An 18,118-nucleotide genomic window follows, 5' to 3' on the forward strand; every position below is an offset into this window, starting at 1 on the left:
AAAAACAACCTAAATAAATATAACTCTACTAATTAGCAAGCCAGCATTCAGTCTTTCTACTTTCACTAATAGAAAAGCCTATTCAGTGCTCTGAGTGGCATTATCTGCCTATATGAGGCTGTTAACAATTCTCCCACCACTTCCAGCTCCAAAATCTAAATCAGAATTTCACATGATAAATTCAGTGTATAAAATAAAGAAGTAGGGAGATAATATACAGCCTAGTTATACTCACTTCCAAATCCTGAACCAGTGAGTTCTTCCATATTCAGTTCTAATTGTTGCTTATCTTTCTGTGAATAGAATCCTCACTAGGCAAATAAGGCAGTGGAAACAACCAAGGAAAAACAAAAGCACTAACACAAAATAATATAACACTGAAAATATTTCCCATTTAGTTCCATAGGTAAAAAGTAGCATTTAAAAATATAAATAATTAAAATAGACAACACCAGTTGTCAGTAGTGAGGGACTTGGGCACCCAGGTTGATAGCAATCTGACTTTTGACCACCATGTTGCCTCCGTGGTACAGAAGGCTTTCTACATGGCCCACCTCATAAGTAAGGGTATTTCATCCAGGAACAAGGAAGTCATAACATCCCTGTACTCCTCCCTTATCAGACCCATTATCAAGTACAATGCCCCCTTTGGCATGTACCTTGCCAAGCAAATGCAGCAGCTGGAGAGACCACACAGGTTCCTGACCCGGAAAATCCAGGGTCTCAAACACCTGTCCTATACAGATATGCTAAAAGCCCTGTCCCTCTACTCAGTCTCATAGACAGATCACCACCAAAACCTCTGTAGCACAAAAGTATAATGGTGAAATAAAACTGCAGGAAACATGTATTGTAAAACCAAAAAAAAATTACACATAGAAAGAAAACATAAAACAAAACTTGGTATTTAAAATGAACCTCTCCCATTGGAATTTAGCTTAACTTAATTCTATAAATTCATACTTTAATACTAGGCTATTAACTATGCTTCATAAACCTGCTAATATTAACTCTCTAATCCCTCTCTAATCTTTAAATTGTAAAATTACTTTTCTACTTTCTTCCCAGTAATTATCAGTGTCCATCCCTCCATCAGTCAACATACTGCCATCATGCATGCCTCAATAATTCAAAATCATCCTTTCCTGCTGATGAAGCATGGCTGAACAACTTTCACCTCCTATTAAATCCTAATAATACCAAATTATTATTATTTACCACAAAAACATTTATCTACCATGAAGAAAATCACTCATCATACCCTCTGTAAAAAAATAAAGAATAAATAGTATCAAAATCAAAAATGAGAGTTCATCATTAATAACTACTTAAAAGTTTGACACCACCATATCCAAAAATGCATCTCATTTTACAGAGACAAGATAATACTACAAGAAGACAAATGGCAAACGCATACTTTAAGGCCTCTCTCTCTAATATGTGCCAACCAGTACTAATCAACCTTCCCACACACTATCTAAACTTAAAGCTTAAATAAAATATTAATATTTGCAGAGCCAAACAGTAGTATATGGACCACCACTGTGTAGCTCTCTGGGAGGTAAACTGTCTCAAACTCCTGTACTGCCTGTTACTACACCAGCTTATTAACATGCATAAGATTGAAAACTGTCTTACTCTAGCCAATATCATTAACCATACTGGCTATGTTCCTGTATACCATCTGGATAACATTATACTACCCCTATTAATTCTGCTCTGCCTTTAACATTACACTTATGCTGTTTTTGACTAAATAATTCAATCTACAATATTGTCATCAAGAACTGCCTCTATAAAACATTGCCAACAACCCTCTTCCATTACACTACTCAGCCTACGAAGAACTGCACTATACTGCCTCTACCTTAGTTTTCATCTGGAACTTCAGGAAAGCTTTATTCTCTATATATTTTTTCATGATATATTTACACAATACAATACCTGTATTTACTTCTGTCATATTACAAATGTTTTATGACTTCTACTTGTGTTTCCATTTGTACTTTTATATTTGTGTATTATAATTTATAGATATAGACATGTTTTTAACAGCACTGAATTATTTTGTTTGTCCATGTAAAGTACTTTGTGGACCTTTTCTCCCCAGGCCTCCACTGAAAGAAGGTTTTGGCAAGCACAAATGAACTATCTTGGCAAATGATATAAATGCATACAAAAAACAAACAGCAAGATAAACCAGAGAAAAACAATGGAAAAAGGAGAACATTAAAAAAATGAAGAAAAACACACAAATGTAAAAGAAAGAACTAATGAAATAAAGACTAATGGACAAAAAATTATAACACTACATTAAAAAAGGTATGTGAATCAAAAAAATGAAGTCTCAAACATTGTAAGCATTCTATTTAACTCAGTAGTTATATAAACAGTTTTCACAATTTCTATTGTTTTAATAGTTTCCTTAAAGAGTCTGAAAACTGAAAAGTTATATATTTTATGAAATGGGATAGTCTTCTTTTTATTTCAAGCAATCACATGTAAGACTTTGTGTGCACTGACAATGAGCACATAATTATCATTAATATACCATACTTATTTTCTAGAACGAGGGCTATGGTATCGGTAGTATTTCTTTAAGACAGTGATCTTTTACCTATAGGGCATCCAATGCCACAACCTCTTTTCCCCCCATTTTCACATATGGGCATATGGGATCAGGGTGTCACTTCAGTAGGGACAATTATCTACAGCTAATGTTCATACATCTGGGTGGCTATCCCTGCTGCAGTTTTTCTTCCACACCACACACTCACATGTATGGCCAATTTAGACTGCCCATTCCACCTACTGCAATATCTTTAAATGTGGGAGGAAACCAGGGCACCTGGAAAAAACCTGTACAAACACAAGGAAGACATGCAAACTCCACAGAGAAGGAACACACAGCAGGGGGCTGCATGCCATTTGGTCAGTTCTTTACCACCTGACAGTCATAGTAAATACTCTCAGGAGCTGGTTTACACATTCACAGTGTCTCTGTCATTTATGACCTTCCTGATAGACATTTTAAGTGTACAGATATGATGTATTCTCTACCATCCAGAAATCCGTGATTTATTCCTCTTCCAAGCTTTCAAATAAATTGAACAAATGGTTATTTTTATGGGCCCTGCATAAAAATCAAAATTAATTACTAAAGTCAATTTAGATCCAGATTACTTGACTATCTAGTCTCCCAGCATAGGTTCATAGGATCATACTAGGATATTGGCCCAGAGGCCCTTATAAGCGTAGCCAAGAATTTCACCCATGTTCTTTCAAAGTCAGCACCTGTTTCCCCTGTCCAGCAGGGACACAGGTAGGATTCCAGGGGTGTATTTTCTGTTTCCCATCCAGTTGTCCAGGTTCCTCTTAAAGAGGGCTAGAGAGTTACTCTGCTTGATATGGAGTCAATTCCACAGATGGGGGAGTCTTTGGGACACAAATCTATCCCACCAACAAGTTCTATTAATGTCAAAAACCAGGTTAAGGCCTTTGCATGTGGATTGCACAAACAGAGTTTGTCTCACAGATATGCAGCAACTCCATCAAGGCTGGGTCTGAAATGGCCTTGTATGCCAGTCACAGGTCACCTCTGAACAGTCTGTATGAGACTGAGTAGAAGGGCAGGTCTTTTAGCCTATGTGTATAGGATAGGTGTTTGAGACCCTGGATTTTCCTAGTCAGGAACCTCTGTGGTCTCTCCAGCTGCTGCAGGTGCTTGGCAAGGTACATGTCAAAGGGGGGCATTGTACTTGATAATGGGTCTGATAAGGGAGGATTACAGGGGTGTTATGACCTCCTTGTTCCTGGATGAAATATCCTTTATTTATGAGGTGAGCCATGTAGAAAGCCTTCCTTACAACAGAGGAATGTGCTGGTCAAAAGTCAGGTTGCTATCAACCTGCGAGCCCAAGTCCCTCACAACTGACTGCATGCTTAGTACGTTGTTATTAATGTAATAACTAGTGGGGATGACATTTAAACTCCATGCAACAGGTATACATTTATGTCCTAAAATAAAAGGTCACTATCTGTCCCCATGTCAATCTCTTGTTGCTAAACTAATGCTTTCAAATCATAAAGGCTTTCCACTATCTTCAGCTTACACATTTACAAAAATATAGCCTTGTACATGCTGGCATTTCTCCTAATGCTGCTCATACCACTCAACTATCCAGATTTTCAAAACATGTTTAGATTTTTGCCAAAAGGTTTTGGTCTGTTCCTCAGAAAATACATGCTTTTTTCTGGATTTTTGTGACAAATCAGTGAAGACTGAATGAAATGACAGGCATTTGAGTTTCAGTCTTCATATCCTTCAGCAAATACACAGTAACACAAGACTTTTTATTCTAGCAAATTTCTAAGTTTATAAGAGCAATATTTAAAAATTGTCCTGATTTTGGGGCTCCCCCCAATTATTTTTGGCTTTGTCCAGATTTTTTGTATGAAGAGGTTGAGAGCTATGATGCTGCTACATATTACTTTAGTCAACATGTTCTAATGTGGTCACTGCAGTCAGCATGTTTTAATGCAGTCACTGCAGTCAGCATGTTTTAATGCAGATATTGTAGTCAGCATATTTTATTGTGGTCACTGTAGTCAGCATGTTTTAATGCTGTCACTGTAGTCAGCATGTTTTAATGCAGTCCTTATTTCTGCCCTCAAACTTATTTAAGGGAGCCACACTCATCAAGTAACTTTTAAACCTGGATTGACATAGTTGTGATTTAATTAGATATTAGGATACCAACTCCAGCAATCCAGAAGTCCTTGTTATTAATCTTCTCCCCTACCAAAAGGAAATATTTAATTGTATGCTACTCTACAGCTCAGGATTGTACCACATGTAAACTGTGACTGATATTACATAATTCCTCTAATATTACTTATGTTCTAATTCCTCATATATTATATTTAATAACTGATCTTGTAACTGAAAATAAGCATTTCCGTGTGTGTACTGATGTTTAAGCATAGCAAATACAATCACTACAACATAATACAAACAACATAACAAATGGAAATATGGAAATTTGTATGTTATAACTATAGGCAACCAAACATATTCTAAAATGTTCAATCAAATCAATAAAAAATGAACTCAAATTTGAGACAAGCAATAATTATAAGTATAAATAAAATGGAGTTGTGCAGTCAGTCATCTACTTTATTCACTATGGTAAGTTCTTTCACATACTGCCTTCATGTTTTAGTCAATTTATCCATATGTATTGTGCAGATATCTCTTCTAATCACTAACTGTCTCAAACTAAACTATTTATGCAATAAATAAAATAGTATGAAAAACCTGACATAATTATGAATGAGTACCTCTCCACAAACGACATTATCTCATACAAATTCTATGTATTGTATTTGTACATTTATAAACTGACAATAAATACAACTCTAGCTAATAAAAAGTATCCTGTTTCACTGTATATACACTGTACTCATTCTAGTGTCATACCTTAAACTTCAAAATATCTATAAATCTGTCACATTATCAAGTATTTTCTTAAATTTGAAAACGTTTATAAATCTACCATGCATTATCAGGTATTATGTATGAAATGCTTAAATGATTATCATTCATTATAAAGGTTTTTATCTATCTATTTGATATGGTATATATACTGCTGTCCTGTACTGCTGTGCTTAATAAAATGGAAATGGATATAAAAAAAAAGAAAAACATTGCTTACCATCCACAGTTAAGTTAATTGTTTTTTCTCCAGTAAATGTGTCATCTGTTATAGAAATTTCAACCTCATATGACCCTTCATCTTCCAGATGCAAATTGTTTAACAAAAGAGATCCATTATCAAAAATCTGTATTCGGTCTTTGTATTCCTGACGCAGATTGCCAATGACCTTTGACCCAATGGACTGCACCACAGTTACTGGTTTCTCCCTCTTTAGCTGCCATTTCACCACTGGTTTGTCAGCACTGGTACTTGTGTATGTTACTGCAAGTAGGGCTGCTTTGCCAAATGTGCCATGGATCAATGAATGTGGGCAGGTGATGTTTACCGCTTCCACCTGAACTGGAAAAGAGGAGGAAAGAGCAAAATATTTACACCTTACAGACATAAACACTGTGATTAGTTTATCAAAAAAATAAATAAATAAAACAGAATATAATAAAAAAATGTATAAAAGAATGGTGAGCACAGTGTGCAAGTAATCCATCTGGCTGTATATGTTTGATATTAAGGAATATTTGGTAATTTTTCTAAGAGATTTTACTTGGAGACAATAAAATTTTGCATTTATATGCACATTTAGGTATCTAAGTTTAGGAAACACAGAATTAAAAAATATAAAATAGCAATAAGCAATTTCGTAAGTATAAAGTTCATAAAAGATTAAAGCTGAGATTGTTTGTTAAAATGTATTGTAACCACACTGCTCTTCTTGATATCATTATTAATTATCAGTCTTACAGTCCCACTCAAAGAGTCAACTACTTTCCCTACATTTATCAAGCTGCGTAATGTAAACAATACCGAAGCCAATCATCAGAAAAGCCTCCCAGAAGAGCTACCACACCTATTTCTTTATCATACAGACCTGCTTCCAATAATAATTTGCCTCTGGTTAAATCTTGAACTATTTGATGTAAATTCTTATCAACCACTAGCACTGACTGGCTGAACAGTAGACAAATAATTAAAATAATTCAAAATTATAAAAATCTAGTAGGACTCTGAAGTACGAATTCTTCTAGAAGTCCCCAGAAGTCATCCCCTCTCTCTCTTTCTTAAATGATATTCACATAGCAAGCTATGTAATCCTAGACTGCTCATGCTATAGTCTTTTTGCCAGTAGTTTGTTAGATAAATTGGTAAACCTTTCTTCATTTTGTACCTCATCTACTCATAGAAAGAAAGCATAGTACACTTCTTGGATGACTACAGATAATTTGAGGATCACACTTGCAATCCTCGGAACAGTGAGAATTTGTCTAAATGAGGAATTGTTTAATAATTCCATAACTGATGCATCTCATAGTGCTTCTTCTATCCCATGGGACAGTGATCTTTAAGATAATACAAGTAAGATGGCCGCTGCATCCACCACCCCTTGTAAAAAGGCTTGAAGAAGTAAAATAAAGTGTTAGAATTTGCTGTATTTTATTCTGGAACTGGAATTTAAAGGATTGTGCCTTACATTATCAGATATTACATTCCTGATAAGAAGTCCATATCTCAGTCTATTGACTAAGGTTAACAACTACTGCAAAAACAAAAACATCAATGTGTACAATGGAGAATTCAGTTCATTAAGTTTATTTAATACATTTCTTACATTCATATAAAACCAGCTGAAGGGAAACTCCTTACTTACTTACTTCTAACTGTAGTGTTTTATTGAAAAAAATTACCAATATCCACAACCTGCAGTATGGATCCTTCTTCCCTGCCAACATAAATTAATCCATTCAGGATGTATAACCTCTTTTTCTTGTTACTAGGAAAAATAAAGTAATCTCACAGGTCCTTATCATTCATGCTTCACTGATTTTCATGACCAACTGTTTGAAATTCTAACCCTGTATAGTAAAGTCAGTAGAAATAACTAGCTTTATGTGATATATTTCTGCTAAACTGGTAATACTTCCAAATTCCTAAAAGGTGTATTTTTGATTTAAGGCCTAGATAATTTCCTGATGCATGTGTAGTGACATGCTCTGTCATTTTGAATGAGTAAAAGGTTGTGTAGCATTTAACACACCTGCAAGGTGAAAAAAAAACATTCTGTTGAAATAGTCAGTTTTGCACAAAATATTATCTAATCCCTTTACATAAATGCAAATCATTAAGTAATTTATTATACTCAGGTAAACTTGAGTGGACAAACTGAACCAGCCAAGGCAAACCTGCATCACACATATCCAGCATGATGTACTGCAATTACACAATGGCATCATACTTCTCAACCTCTTAGAGCAAGAAATCTGGAAAAAGTCATAAATAAAAGTGGGGCAGAAGCCCAGAAATAGGGATGATTCTTAAATATTGCTCTTACAAACTTAGAAAGTTGATAGAATAACAGCTTTTGCATTAGCATGAATTTTCCGAAGCATATGAAGTCTAAAACTCAAATCTCTATCATTATTTTCCAACTTCAGTCTTTAATGATTTGCCACAAATTTGCCAGAAAATCACAAATTTATGAAAACGCACCAAAGATTTGAGGCAAAAATCTGGATATTCTGCAAAAATCTGTACAGTTGAGAGGTATGAATGACATTATTAAGAAAAGAAAGAAACAAAAGAAATATATTACTTTTTTCAGATAATGTCTTTGTATTTAGGACCTTCTTTCACTCATAACTGTTGTAACTGTTGAAATTATTCAGCGATGGTTTCATAAGTTTCCAGTGACACTCCATTTAGAACAAAAGTCCCTCTGGAAATGCGACTTCCCAATGTATATTTTCTGTCTGGTATATATTGATCAATATGCATCTTGACAGTTGTTAATGTTTCCACTCACTTAATTGGCAGGGCAATTTATTCCATATATTAGGTATTGTTTGTGATACAAAAGTCTCTTCTGTTTGTTTTATTTAGTGCTAGCTTAAACAGTGGATCTGTAATTCTGCTGTTGTGATATTGTGTACCCAAGGATAAGCCAAGCTTATTTCTTAAGGTTGCATTACCCACACCCCTAAAGGCCACATACAGCTTGCCTCTCAAAAATCTATAGGCTATGCTGTATAAGTTTAATTTCTCCAGTCTTTGGTAGTAATGCAGGTTTTCACAGCTTCTCATCTTTTTGTAAAACTCCACTGAACACTTTCGAGGACACCTACTTTTGTCATGGGCAAGATATAGAAGAGCAAGTTGCAATAGATTAAAAGTCTAACCACTGACCTAAGTAGGACAGTCATTGTGTCTATATTCATTATCATTACTGTGTTTAATTTTAACCTAATTTTCCTCATTGTTTTATGTATGCTATCCATTATATGATCCTTAAAATGTAGCCCTTTCATAGTAGTGGTACCTAGTTCTTTTACGTATTCACAATTAGATAACTTCATACATCCTAAGCTAACACCCCCATAGTTGTGCAAGAAGAAACAATTTTACATTTATTTGTATTGTAGCTCCCTTTTTGTTACTACTAATTAACCCTAATAGTAAACAACATTCAAATCACTTATCTGTAAATGAAGTTACACTATTAAGATTACTAGAAATATTGTGTCCTTCACCACCCTTATAGAGGTGCCACATAGGACTTAATACATTCTTCATGCACAAAAGCTATGATTAGTAACTGATTAAACATTCGTGTTAATGGGAAAATAAGGCATCTATAATTGTACCAATTGATAGTCCAGATACACAGTCAGGGGTCCACAGAGCAGTTCTTTTTAACTTTTTATCATGAATTCACTAACACCCTCTTCCAGGATATGAAAAACATCTCCTAATTCACAATGGGGGTCATGTTTATTTAAGTGTCTATTTGATATATCAGCAATCATAGAAGGGGGCCTCATCTGAACTATAATTCATGATATTAGGACCAAAGTACCTACAGTTTTTTTCTGAGAATTCATATACTTTTTTTAAAACAAAGATTTATTTAATTGTTTTTAATACTTTTTAGTTTGTTCTGATATTATGTATTCTAATAGTGCTTATAAAGTTTATATATTTTTTTTCATTCTGTTAGACAATAAAGGTGATGTACTGTGCATATGTGTAGTATTACATGACTTAGTTTTCTCAGTTGTTGTTTGTCTTTCGGCTTTTTCCTGGTAAGGGGTCGCCACAGCGGAACTCCGGTCCGCTAATGATTGGCAGTAGATTTTTTTACGAAACGCCGAGGTGCCAGCTCAACGCCCAACCTTCAACGAAGGTACGCCCATTCATGCATGCATGTCTTTCGAACGCTACCCAACCGCGGGGAGGACATGCAGACTCCACACAGAAGGCACTCCCAAGCCAAACCAAGAATCGAACGGGAGAACCTCTTGCTGTGAGGTAACAATGCTACCGCCGTACCACCGTGGCATTACACTTAGTTTTCTCAGTACATCAGTTAAATATAATAAATTCATCTTAGCTTGTTTAAGTGAGCTGATAAGAAAGACAAGAAAGGTAACAATAAAAGTTTGAATGGACTGTTTGGGTCTACAGTGTGCTGTACAGAGATTTTCTTTTGAAAAAAAAGTAAAGATGGATTTTTATTTTAATTTTCCTACTGTTTTATTACAAGTAAAATTAAATTTGAGCTGAATCCTTATTTTTCAAGAGTAGGACTAATGGAGATAATGTGAGTTCTGTCAGAATATTAGAGAATTGATTAATTTTCTGTATTGATGTTTAAGTTCTTACTGCCTATTGTCTTTGTAATACAAGTGTTGTATGAAAAAGGCATGAGCTTGTGTTTATAGTAGGTAACTTTTAACGCATCATTTATACTCGGAGAAACAGGTTTGGGCTTCGAAAGGTGGGAGTTGTATAGGATAGCATGGTCCAAAAACAGTATTTATTTTTTATTTATTTATTGACATTTGTTAACTGGGTTGGTCCAACTGGGCGTGAGGCCCATTTTCAGTGGAGATTTGGAATATCACTAGAACAATGATGATTCAGAGGGAAACAGAATGCAGGAAAATGCCACTGTTGTTGGTGGGTCTTTACGCAGAGAAAGCTTTCAAGAAAGTAAGCTGGGATTTTAATAATAGGGCAAAGGAAGCATTTGCATTCTCTGATGTAATAATAAGGTTAATTAGGAAGATATATGAAGGATCCTAGACAAGATTTAAAATGGCAGGATTCCTCTCTGATAAGCTATGTCATACAGAGGAACCAGGCACGGATGGCATTTTCCTCCTTTGTTATTTGCTTAATATTTAGAACCCTAACAAAGAATTAAGGAATTCAGAAATTCAAGGATATAATTGGTAGGATAATCAAGAAAAGTGGGCTTTATTTACAGATGATGTTATTAAGTGCTTGATAAATCCAGGAAAGGACATCTCACCTTTGTGGAACATTGTGAGAGTTTTAAGTCTTTTAGGGATATAAAATGAATGAAGATGTAACAAAGGCTATAGGTGTAAACTATATGCCTACACATTAATTGGTTCAGCAATGCCCATATTTATGGGGACATGATAAGATGAAGTATAGATTAAAAAGGCTTCTGTTACAGCAGCTAAGAATATGTGGGAAGAGGCTAAACAAAAGACAATAAAAAATTGAGAAACTGAAAGCTATTGTTTATTGATATGGATAGTAAGATCCAAGCAATGAAAAATAAAGAGTTGAAGAAATTTAGTTGTGAAGGGAAAGCTGAGGGAGTTAAGTGGGATAAGTTGACCCCCTCCCCCAGAACAAAGTGGTTTAGGATTACCTGATCTGTATATATATTTAAGAGATATGCAGTTAAAATACATAACTCAAGCAGAAAGTTACAGATCAAAGTGGAAAGGGGATGATAAAACGGGGAGAGTTCATGAAATTAGGAGAGATTGGATTTTGGATGCATATTCTTAAGGAGAATAACAGACATACATAATATTATGTTCATAAAGTTGCAGAAGGTTTTCTAAGTACCATGTCTGCATGGGAATGGGAAAAAATGTGCTAATAGGGATTACTGTATGTAAGGGTAAGAAATCAGAAAAGAGGGGGCTGGTATTTACTGGTGAAAACTGGCAAAGGAGACAAATTATTTGAAGCAGATAACAAGGGAAGGAAAGGTAAAAGGGAGACATGAGGCCAAGCAGAAGTGTGGACTGCAGGTTAGAGATTACCTTCCCTAATAGGGGCCGATATTGGAATGTCGAATGGAATAGGGCAGTCCTAAGTGAAGAACTAATTCTACTAGAGTTTTTAGTTGAGTCTACAACAGAAACTGCAATTAAAAATGGATAGTTAGTAGAGCATATAAAATACTGCATGATGACTACAAGAGTCAATCAGAGGAGGTTAGAAAAGATTGGGAAGAGAGACTGGAAACGCAATTATAAAGGGATAAACGAAGTACATATGTGTGGCTCCCACATATGGAACAAATTACAGAAGATTTTTCAGATTTTTGCTTGGAAATGTTTGCATAGGAATTTTTATTCCCCAAACTGACTTTAGAGAAGTTTTCCTCAGGCAGACAGCAAATGCTGGAGGTGTGGTGGAAGAGACAGGTAAATGGGATCTTGCTTTTTCTTTGAGGGGGGGTTCAATGAGTTGGCAAATTTAAAAATTCCCTATAGAGTAGTCTGTAAGAAATATTGGGGGAGCAAATGTCTGTAAGTAAGGAAATTATTCTTTTGAGCTGGGACATAGGGTATGATATGAATTCATAGACATATTAAGGTCAGGCATAGTTAGGCTTTATTAATTTTAATGTTACTGGCTGCTAAGAAAACAATTAATAGAGAATGGAAATTAGAATCTAAATCACCTGTAAATTGAAGTATTGAATACTGTCAAAGAAATAAAAGAACTAGAGGTGGAATCTTTAGAAAGAGAAAAAAACAAGAAACAAATTAAATAAAAATGAATGGAATTTGTGGGACCAATACATGCAAGGTAATGTTCAGGAGGATGAGTGAGGATTAAGAGAGGGCAGAAATTGAGTAATGTATGTAATATTAGAGTAAATTATAGGTGTTGCAAAGAAAACAGGAAAACATATTCATGATTTTTCATGCAGTATATATTGCATATATTTCTTTTCTTTTCTATTAATGTATGTTCATAGGTTCATAGGTTCATACTAGACTATCTGCCCTAGGGCATTTATAAGCCTAGCCAGAGTGTGTTTGGCTTTCGCCACCCATTTTAAATTAATTTTGCTATGCCCTTTTTCGAGGTTAGTATACTGTGCCTCTGTCTAACAGTGACACAGAAGTGATACCAGGGGTAAACCTACTATCTCCCATCCACTCATCAAGATTCCTCTTGAAGAGAGTCAATGAGGGACTCTGCCTAACCTGGACTGGGGTTTTATTCCAGAGTGAAGGGAGCCTCTAGGTTATGAATCTGTCCCTCCAGCATGTCCTATTTATTTCAGTGCTGAGGTTCAAGTCTCGAGCGCGTAGCTCGATGGGATTTGGATTTTCTGAGGTGCAGCATGTCCATTAATTCCGGGTTGGATATGGCTTTATACGTCAGGCACAGATCACCTCTGAGCAGGCGGTATGCCACTGATTAGAGCTGGAGTTTCTTTAACCGGGCAGCATATGGCATCTGTTTGAGCCCTATGATCCTCTTGGTGAGGTACTTTTGGGGTCTTTCCAGTTGCTGCAGGTGTCTGGTAAGGTACATCCCAAAAGGGGCATTGTATTCAATTATGGGCCTGATGAGGGATAAGTAAAGAGGCACGATGACCTCCCCTGATCTAGATGGGAATCCCTTCATGATTAGGTGGGCTATATAAAATGTTTTTCTAACCACTTTGGCCATGTGGTTGTCAAATGAGAGATTGCTATCAACTTGGGTCCCCAGGTCCCTAATTACTTCTTCTGTACTTAATGGATTACCATCTATGTGGTAATTTGTGGGCACTTTGTTTTTGCCAAAGGGGATGACTATACAGTTTTTGGCATTTAGCTTGAGGCCATGGCTCTGGCACCAGTTGTCTGTTTCTATGAGACCCTTTTGGAGGATGCTTGTGTCGGCTGGAGAATCGATTATGGCGTCCAGTTTGCAGTCATCTGCGAACTTAGTCAGCCACAGTCCTTCCGTGTTGGCCTGTACCTCTGAGAAATATATAGCGAACAAGAGAGGTCCCAGGACTGAGCCTTGGGGGATGCCACTTGTAACTGGTTTGGAGTCTGACATGGCTCCAGCAATTCTAACCATGTGGGTTCTGTCCTTGAGCCAGTTTGCAACACATCTAGTGACATAGGGGTTTATATTTAAGCTGGTGGGCTTATCTATAATGCCTGAGTGGGGTATTGTATCGAAGGCTTTTGCGAGGTCCAGGTAGGCTGTGTGGACCATCTTCCCCTCGTCAGTGGCCTTGGTGACTGTTTCAAAGAAATCAACCAGGTTTAAGAGGCAGGATCTGCCCTTAACAAAGCCGAACTGGGTAGGATCCAGTGTCTGTAGGTCCCCAATATCTTTATTTATGAGGTCCATGATGATCCTTTCCATAGCTTTGCAGACCAAGCTAGTCAGGCTTATGGGGCGATAGTTTCCAGGATCCGTTGAGGCACCACCTTTGTGGAGAGGGACCACTGTTGCTGTACGCCACTCTTTGGGTACATATCCTGTAGTAAGGCTGAGATTGAACAGTAGTTTTATGTTTGGGTTTAGCTCTTCTTGGAGTTCATGTAGGACGCAGCCCGGGACACCGTCTGGTCCCATTGATGCTGTATTTTTTGCTTTGGAGAGGGCAGCTCTTACCTGAGCATCTGAGATGTCAGTGGCAGCACTCTGCTGGGATAAATATTTGCCCTTTTGGTGGGGAGGGGGGGAGAAGTTTGCACTGAACCTGTCAGCTAGGATGTTGGCAATGTCTTCGGGTTCGGTGTATTTTTTGTCATTTTTGACTAAATCTGAACATATCTGGGAATTCAAACCCAGGTTCCTAACATAGCTAAAGAAAGCCTTGTGATAATCGTTAGTGTCCTGTGCGATTTTTCTTTCGAAGCTGGCCTTAGATGATTTTATGAGTGCCCATAGTTTTTTGCTAATACTGATCAGAGATGCCTTCCCTTTTTGGGTTTTTGCTCTATCACGTAGTAGCTTCCTCCTTCTATTGTATAGTTTGTTTATGGCTGGGGTCCACCAGACAGGACGTCTGCCTTTGGAGGTTTGGGTCTTGGTTTTATTTGGGATTGCATGATCCATGCATTCCTGAAGGTGTTCATAGAATGCGTTTATAAAGGATTCTACGGTCTGGGCCATATTTTTCACAGGCCCGGGGGGTTTGAAGGATTCCACCTTGGTTTTGAGGAGTGTGAAATTTGCTGTAGAGAAGTTTTTCACTGTGGTTTTCAGGGCAGGGGGTGGAGTCGGGATGTGAATATCCAGTGAGATTAGTTTATGGTCTGATCTTACCAGTGAGGGATACACTTCTGGTCTGGAGCATAGAGTCCCCATGTTGGTGATGATCAGGTCGAGTATATTTTCCCCTCTTGTGGGAGTGGTAACAAGTTGTTCCATAGCATTTGAGTTTATAAATTCTAGGAACCTTTGGGCTAGGGCATTGGAGCTAGAGTAATGCTTCCAGTCTATGTTTGGGTAGTTGAAGTCGCCCAATATAATGGTGTTTGGAGAGACATTCATATTTTCCAGTGTTCTCAGGAAGGCTGAGTGGGGTTCCTGGGTTTGGGAGGGTGGTCTGTAGCAGGCTATAAACTGGAAGGCAGTTTTATCCACTGTTAGTTGCACATGGATAGTTTCTGATGCTTTGTGCTGTGCCACCAACCTGGAGGTGTAGGTATCTTTGACGAATATTGATACTCCCCCTCCCTTTGTAGTACGGTCCATGTTTTGGGGCCGAAAAGCATGGTATGAGGTATAACCTGGTAGTGCTGGGGTGCTCTCGGGAGCCTTGAACCAGGTTTCTGTTACTGCACAAATATCGATGTTCTCCATGCTAAGGAGAGTTTTGAGTGCGTGCATCTTGAGGTTTAGACTTCTGGCATTGAGTAGCATTACTCGTAGTTTCTTATCCCTTGTGATACCTATGGAGGTGGGTTTGTCTTTTGAGCCTTGCCTAAAAAAGTCACTATGGGGGTAGCAAGAGCCTTTGCAAATATCCGAAAGTCCAGGGGTGACAGGTGCAAGCCATCCCTAGCGAAGCATCGTGGCTTGTCGAGCATGTCATCCCAGGCTGATAGGCATTGGAACCCCTTTGAATGACACCAATACTTAAGCCAATTGTTGAAATTGATCATCTTGACTTCATATTGTGGCATCATTCTTGGTGAGGATAAGATGCTACTCAAGGTCAGGGTCATACCGGCCTGGGATACATGCTCAGAGAGCTCCTCTATGTCTCTTTTCATGTAGTCCAGGGAGGTACGTCTCAGGCCATTCACACCAGCATGGACAATGACTGAGTCATATTTGTACTTGCCTTGAGAGCTTAGCCTCCAGTATGGCTATATGGTTGCATCTCTCACATGTGTTGGAATTTGTTGGGAGGAGGAGAGGGTTGTCTGTGTACATGAGGCAGTTGTAACATTGCCTCAAGATTCCGAGATTCACCAGCTGGACCGGAGAGGAGATTGACAACTGACCTTTGGACATGCTAGAAAAGTATTGGGAATTCCTTTATAATTGAAAAAAAAGGGCCAAAGGGGAACGAGGTACTCAAGGGGAGTTTGTGAGGGTGTAGTGCTTTTAATGTTTTAGTGCTGACTTATATGTTAATCTATAAGTGATAATTTAATACAGGTGTTTAAAAAGAATACCCCAAGTCTTAATGTATATACATATGATAAGTAAACTAAATGCTAAATATAAATTCAAAATACAAGTTTTTCTCTGAGTCTGTGACTGAGTTGTGGAGGAAGTGAATAAAATGTCACAAGACTGCGTACAGATACTTATACACGTATGCATGTGTGTAGGTATACATGTATGTATGTGTATATACATGTATGTATGTACATGTACATGTATGTATGTGTGTATGTATACATGTGTGTATGTATGTATGTATGCACATATACAGTACATGTATGCATGCATGTATGTACATGTGTATATAGGTATTGGTGTTTGTTAACTGTATTTCTAGCTGAGAATAGACTAATTCTAGAGGAAACCTGCAGAGAAAAGTTTTAATATAACAGAAATTCTGCTGTGTCCACAAGATATAGAAACATTATTTCCTAAACATGGGTTACAAATGTACAAGTTCTAAAAAGGACAGATAGTGAATGACAAAAACAATAACACAGAAGTAATAATAAAGCCAAAAAATGCATATAAACTAACATGCAGTACTAGGAGGCATACTGGACAGAATGGTAAAACTAAAAATGAAGGAGGGGGTAAGATGGGAAAGAGGGATGTGACCAAACTAGGTAAAGAATGGGGAGGGAGTGTCACAGGGATGAGAAGTAACAGAATGCCAAAAATGGAAAAACTGAGTTTTATTGACAGAAGCTTGGAATGTTGAGATATATTACACTGAAATGACAGACAGCCAATGAATACAGAATATCAGCAGTAGTCATTCTCATAAACACAACTCTTTACACAACTTGCATTTGTCTGTTTCGCCCACATTTTAAACGATCCTAGGCTACCATTATTAGTCTTTTATCTTTTGGTTTCAGTTCACCTCTCTTTAATCAGTCCCGCATCAAATCTTAGCCAACATGAGTTTTTTTCCAGAATATCTTTACACTTGACTTTCCAATATTTTTCCTTCACATCTGATCCTTTTCTTATACTCTTTATTTATTTTTTGGCACATGCAGTTGCTGTGTGATTCTTGTCTACTTCTTGATTTGCATTCCTACTTAATTCCAGAATGCCTCTGTTAAACTAAACAAAGATGTCCTCTTAGACTTATATTTTAAAATTTTCACTGTGTTTGGATCTGATGAGGTCACAGTCCCAAGACTGTTTATCTATAGATGTAATCAGTTTCAAGGAAGCCCACAATTCCTTCAGAATGAGAAATATATAATCTTGGTATACACTGATTTTTGTATCATTTGAAAAGACTGAAGCATGCTTCTTGTTTTTGTGTCCAACTGATTCAATACTTTTTTGAGGCCAGTCAATAACATCAAAATTGTAAGATAGAACTGGAAGAGCAAACTGATTTGAAGCTTGGATTTTGTCCTAGATCTCAAGGCAGTTTTCAATATTAATTTTAGTCTCTCATGTATTCCTTACTGACCTTCATTCTCATTTGTTCAATTTAAATCATTCCTATCCACAAGGGAGGACACTCCGCCGACCTCTCAAACTATAGCCCCATAGCCATATTATCCCCCCTCTCTAAGCTACTAGAAAAATTCATTCATAAGAAGCTCCTGGACTATCTACTCCATGAAAATCTACTCACACCCACCCAACATGGTTTCCACCCAAACCATGGCACTACAACCACCCTCATTTCTTTCACCCAAACTATCACACATGTCAGAAACAATAATAAATTA

At 37.1% G+C, this 18,118-nt stretch overlaps 1 protein-coding gene across 1 annotated transcript in view; it reads right to left on the reverse strand.

Moving 5' to 3' along the window:
• Positions 1 to 18,118, reverse strand: part of HEPACAM (hepatic and glial cell adhesion molecule) — a 1,477,529-nt gene that overhangs the window by 1,032,144 nt on the left and 427,267 nt on the right. Inside the window, exon 2 of the mRNA XM_044081198.1 lies at positions 5,715 to 6,056. Coding sequence (XP_043937133.1) covers positions 5,715 to 6,056 — 342 coding nt within the window. The remainder of the gene's footprint in view (positions 1 to 5,714; positions 6,057 to 18,118) is intronic.

The sequence above is a fragment of the Protopterus annectens genome, chromosome 8.part0 (assembly GCF_019279795.1).
Source record: "Protopterus annectens isolate FY-2018-M chromosome 8.part0, PAN1.0, whole genome shotgun sequence".
Classification (NCBI taxonomy): domain Eukaryota; kingdom Metazoa; phylum Chordata; order Ceratodontiformes; family Protopteridae; genus Protopterus; species Protopterus annectens.